This window comes from Nicotiana tomentosiformis, chromosome 8 (genome assembly GCF_000390325.3).
Source record: "Nicotiana tomentosiformis chromosome 8, ASM39032v3, whole genome shotgun sequence".
NCBI lineage: Eukaryota > Viridiplantae > Streptophyta > Magnoliopsida > Solanales > Solanaceae > Nicotiana > Nicotiana tomentosiformis.
The window spans coordinates 119,641,585-119,647,736 of NC_090819.1; the positions used below are offsets into that span (position 1 = coordinate 119,641,585).

Sequence of the window (6,152 nt, forward strand, 5' to 3'; positions counted from 1 at the left end):
AAAGCGGTCGCTTAATTTAGTGGCTTGGGGGTTAAGCCGCCTCTACCTTACCCCTACCCTGGAAGGACAGAAAAGCTGTTTCGATAAACCCTCGGCTAGAGAATGGATGAAAAAAGTAATGACAACAAGTAGGAATAACCGAAGCCAAGATCCTTCACAGTTTACCATCGATACAAAAGTAGATTAATAACCATTAAAAGAATTTTTAAATAGCATCATATATGTATTTTACTTAACTAGCTATGATTATAACTTATAATAGTCTATAGAAAATAAAAACATACTATACCATAAAGCAAATTATTGCTTAATAATGACTTAAGCACTTACTACTTTTTTATCCAATTGTTGGAAATACCTAGGAAAGAAACGAAACAACAGTACAAAGTACAAACTAACAACTGAAAAGACAAGATGGTTAAGATTTTACCTCATGACAAATATGAACCGTTGATCTTATTTTTCCTCGAAAACCCCAGCTGATCCAACGCTTCAGAAATAAAAGAAGACTTTCTCCTCTGAAAACTATTACAAAGTCGCAACACATTTGACCGAAGCTTCGTTCGTAGAGACCTCAAGCACCAGAAATGAAACTTCCAATATGTAGCGACAAAATTATCTTTAGACGAATTCCTTATCTTCAATTCGTATATATATCTCCACTTCCCTATCCACTCTCCATTGAAAAATTCAGTCTACTCCTACAGCTTCTCTCAATTTCATTATCTTTAATTTCTCAATTTTTGAAACTCTCAAGTTCATATATCGGACCTCTGTAATGGAATGTTTTGATGAATATTTTGCATTGGAAAAAATTAGAAACCATCTTCTCGGGGATTTCTCCCCAAAAACTTTGAAATTTGGGGCGGAATTAACGAGTAGTAGGACGTGTAGTGATATTATGACGGAGAGTTCTAGCTCTCAGTCGGAATCTGCTAGTTCAGACTCTCTTCCCTTCGATTTTCTCTCCGATTCATTCGATTTTGAAGCTGATTTCTTTCAATTTGGAAATGATGTTTCAAATTCGAGCTCGGAATCGGCAAATTTAGTGCATAATTCAACCAATTTCGTCAAATTCGAATTGGAGCCAACGATTTCGAGCTCCGATTACGAGAAATCTCGAGTAATCATTGACCTTACCTCACCTAAGTTGAGTAACGTTAGTGATCGGAAACGTTCATTGAAAATTGATTTACCGCCAGTGAAGAAATTTGAGTGGATCGGTTTCGGTAATTCGACGACTCAGTCGACTTCAATCGTTTCGGTGACTATGCAACAGAAGGGGAAAACTGAAGAGAAGAGGCATTACAGAGGAGTGCGACAGCGGCCGTGGGGAAAGTACGCGGCGGAGATCCGAGATCCGACACGCCGTGGTGCTAGGGTTTGGCTTGGGACATTTGACACCGCAATTGAAGCGGCAAAGGCTTACGATAGAGCCGCATTTAAGATGCGTGGAAGTAAGGCGATATTGAATTTTCCGTTGGAGGTGGGGAAGAACCTGTCGTATTCAAGCTCCGCCGTGGACGGCGGCGTGAAGCGGCGGAGAGAATCGGATGAATGTGGAGAAGAGAAGGAAGTGAAGAAAGTGGATAGGTGTAAGGAAGAGGAGTCATGGCCATTAACTCCGTCAAGTTGGAACTTCCTCTGGGAACAGAATACTAACGGAATGCTTAACCTCCCGCCTTTATCACCGTTATCTCCTCACCCGCCATTGGGCTGTTCGCGGCTTATTCAAATCTGAAGTGACTAAACAATACTTCAATTTTATGAATTTTGAAGGAAACATTAAAAAATATAGTATTTTGTATGCATCAAAATCAAACAAATTATATGATAAGTTTCTCAACTCTAAAAAGTAAATTGTTGATTTATTTTATTTCTGATTTGTTGTACAGTACTCACTTTAGAGTCCGACTAATCCTAACGCACATGAGAAGTCTAACTACGGGAGGTAAAACGCTCTCAACCAATTAGTCTATGTTTGTATTATACGGAACAAATAATTTGAACTTGGGTTTATGAAGAAAGTGCCTTGCTCATGTTATTGTGTTAAATCTACTGCCTCAGTACGTATTGAGAATGTTGTCAATTGCTCTCGAACGCTGCAATCTAGTTGCATATGCTTGCTTTAAATTTGTTAGGTTTCTTAAGTTGCTTAGCACGATGCAACCAAGTATTTGCTTATAAGTTCTTGGGATCAATAAAAATGATAAAGTAGAGAAGTTTAAATTAATTGAAAGCTAGCTGTAAGTAAGTTTTAGTTTTTTTGTACAGTGTTCAGAACATTGGACACAGACTGTATTGAATAAGGAGCATTACTTGCCAATTTTCACAAAACTTAACCTTAAATGTATGATTCTAAATTGTAAAATCATCTCTTCTGAAAATGCAGTGAACTCAAGATTGGCTCTTTATCTCTTGCTATTTAAATTAGCAACTTTGCTAGTGATCTGCCTTTCATATTCGAATTGCTGGATCCATCATATTCGCTTAGTGACTTTTGTTTTTTGGTTGAATTACTCTTTCGCGTCCACAATATGTCATTGTCTAATTACCTTTCAATTTTGGTCCAAAATGAGTGGTTTTTTCTCCAAATTTACCATTGTCTTATAAATATTCTATGCAATTTAATTAGTGAAATAACCCTCTTAATTAATATTATTAAGTGATTTTTTAAAGAAATTTACTTGCCATAGCTAAATCTAAGATCTATTTATGGATGATAATTACCTTTTAATTTAATTACTTTTTATAACTACAATTTATCCATTATAGCTATGCCAAATATATAGAGTTATTCCATTGTATCAATCTTTTCCCTTAACCCCTTCTCTCTCTTCTCCCTCAACTCTCTCTCCTTTTTGCCCTCTCTCTTCGACCCCAACAAGGCCACCGTCCGATTCCGCCGCCGCCGGTCATCTTCTTCGGCGGAGCTCTACCGGAGCCCAACCAAACAGTCATCTCTCTCTCTCTCTTCCCTTCTCTCATCTCAACCGTCAAATCTGAAAATCATGAAGTCGCGATAAGTTCATTACCGGCGGCGAAAATAATGGAGGAGGAAGATCAGAGGCGTCACCAGATCTGGATTTAACGGAGATGCCTGAATATCCATGGCTTCTTCTCCTTCTTTGTATCTCACATCTTAGTATATTCGCCTGGCCCAAAACTTATTCCTCCACCACTGCTTTTCCCGCCGTAAAAAGAAGCTCCTTCTTTCTCCTCCACTACTTTTCACGCCGGAAAATTAAATACAGTGTATTTCGTATTTCGTCAGAAATCTGTATTTTGTATTTTCGCCAGAGATCCGACGGGATTTGATTGTATTCTCTATTTTTAAATATAGCGTAATTGTATTCTCGTCTGAGATTTGATCGGATTTGACTGTATTCTTTATTTTTTAATATAAATACAGTGTATTTTTAAAAGGATTTGAATGTACTTTTCATTGTTATAGTGTAAATACAGTGGTATTTTATATTTCGCCGGAGATCTGACCGGATTTGATTGTATTCTTTATTTTTGAATACAATATATTTTGTATTTTCGCCGGAGATTTGACTGGATTTGACTGTATTCTTTATTTTTTTAAATATTTTTTAGTGCAAATATATTCAAATACAATCGAATACGTTCAACCTTACGACATCAAATAAGGTTGGATACAACTGAACAATATATTCAAATACACTCAAATACAAACGAAAAAAAATATAGATGAATAACATATTCAAATACACTCAAATACAATATATCGTCAAAAACTAGCTACAAAATATAAATACATAAAATATAACTAGAGATTATTAAAAGCTCCTTAAAAAATAGTCATTTATGAAACTTCCCTTCTTTAACGAGTGCGTTTGCTAAAAAGTCGCTTAATCAGAAAGAATACCTTTTAGTTGGTCGATAAAAATTTCTAATTGGGCTAAACACAATGAAATGTGTTTTTACCTAATGAATATAGATATTGTCAGATGTTCTATTTACTTCCTCTTTAGTTTGTTCTAAAATATAATTTATTTTTTTATATATATTTGAAAGTAGTTAATTTAACTTCTCATTCTATTCTTATCTTTATTTTTTGGGGTTGGGGGAAAGCTGGGCCGCACCGAAGAAATTGTTCTCTGATTGGAAAACAAAATGTGAAATCAAATTTCAGCTTTGAAAGGGAGTCTTCATTTGTTGTCATCTTTATTTTTAACCGACGAGACATTGATGCTTGTATTAGCTTATGGTCGAATCTAGAATTTCTAAAATATGAATGCACTAGTAATGATAAGGGAGAAAAATATATTAAATGAGAATTGATTCATAATTTTTTGGATAAATAAATCTGTATTCAATTAAGTGTACCAGTCAAACTTTTTGGAATATGGGTGTCAGTAGATAACATCACACTAATTCTAAAAATACATACATAAAATATATAGTTTGGTGGAAAGTTAATGAATTCACATGACCCATAATTTAGCTTATAGATCCCTCCCCGGAACAAGCTGTCTACATCACACCCGTCCCGTCCCTTCTTCGAATTCTACCTGAACGCATGCAGGATTGCATCTGGTTGCCTTTGTTTACAAGCAATTGATTCTAGAAGTGAACCAAAAGTAAAATCTTCGAGAAGTAGTTAAGAGAAGAAACAACAATAATTGTACGTAAATAATTACTTGAGCAAACTGCAACTTCAAAGTCCAGATTTAAAACAATTTTAACCTTTTTTTCTTGGCAGTAAGATCGAAGAGCAAAGTGAAATAGATCGTTTGACTGCATTAATTGATATTCAAAATACAGCGTCAAATCCTCTAAAAATCTTAACAAATCAAAACCCTGAAAATAGTCAAATTAATTGTTACTATATATTACGTATATTTCAAGAAAGAAAGAAGAGGTGTATTCTTGCATGGAAGTTACGGCATACGACATGTTCATCGATTTCCTGTCTACGTGCCAATGTTACCATTTTTGCATGTTATTGTCTCTGACTATTTTTTATGATTTGCTGTTTACGTTGAATGAAAGACAACGAGGGTCTTCATGCATGTATTGTTTGATTGCTGTGTGGTCAGAATTTTCCTTTTCATCGTTTTTTTATCTCGATTATTTGCCTTCATTCCGTTGACTTTAAATTAGTTTGAGTTGGACAACACAGCTGTCTCTTTGTTTTTGTTTTCTTTCGGGTATGGATTGACCGAGATTTGACTAAGGGGGGCATTCTATGTAAGGCTTGTGGTTCTCTTTTTCTTTTTCTTTTTCTTTTAAAAAAAAGATTTTCCTACAATGTGAATCTTTGATTTTGTATGTCATTTCGGTTATGATGGTGTATATAAAACAAGATATCTTTCATAATTGCCAGACTGACAATCTATTATATAATTGAAGGATTTTTTTTATTTATGTACGATATTTTGACTTAATATCTGAGTCTAAAAAAATAAAAAAAAATTAACTTTTTTATCATAAGCATGTTATAGTATCTATGTGGCTATAAGACTTTTAAAATTTATAATTTTAAACATGATATAATAATCTTAAACTCGGGTTAGGGCAGTGGGAGGAGACTCAGAACACTTTCCGATTATGATGGGGTTGCACCAGGGATCAGCTCTTAGTCCATTTTTTTTTCCTTGGCGATGGACGCTTTGACGAGACACATTCAAGGTGAGGTGCCATGGTGTATGTTATTTGCTCATGACATAGTTTTAATTGACGAGACGCGGGGTAGTGTTAACGAGAGGCTAGAGGTTTGGAGGCAGACCCTAGAGTCTAAGGGTTTCAAGTTGATCAGGATCAAGACGGAATACTTACAGTGTAAGTTCAGCAACGGTACCCAGGAAGGGGATATGGAGGTGAGGCTTGATATGCAAGTCATCCCCAAGAGATGTAGTTTCAGGTATCTTGGATCTATAATACAAGGTAACAGGGAGATTGATGAAGATGTCACGCATCGTATCGGAGTAGGATGGATGAAGTGGAGGCTCGCTTCCGGTGTCTTGTGTGATAAGAATGTGCCGATGAGACTTAAAGGTAAGCTCTACAAGGTTGTAGTTAGACCGACTATGTTGTATGGAGCAGAGTGTTGGTCGGTCAAGAACTCTCATACCCAGAAGTTAAAAATAGCTGAGATGAGGATGTTTAGGTGGATGTGTAGGCAT

The 6,152-nt window shown here is 35.7% G+C and overlaps 1 protein-coding gene across 1 annotated transcript; it reads left to right on the forward strand.

The window, feature by feature from the left end:
• Positions 1–669: 669 nt before the first annotated feature.
• LOC104103235 (ethylene-responsive transcription factor 5-like) lies at positions 670–1,860 on the forward strand. Its single transcript, XM_009611126.4, has one exon. The coding sequence runs from the start codon at positions 779–781 to the stop codon at positions 1,739–1,741; it is 963 nt and encodes a 320-aa protein (XP_009609421.1). The 5' UTR covers positions 670–778; the 3' UTR covers positions 1,742–1,860.
• Positions 1,861–6,152: the final 4,292 nt, after the last annotated feature.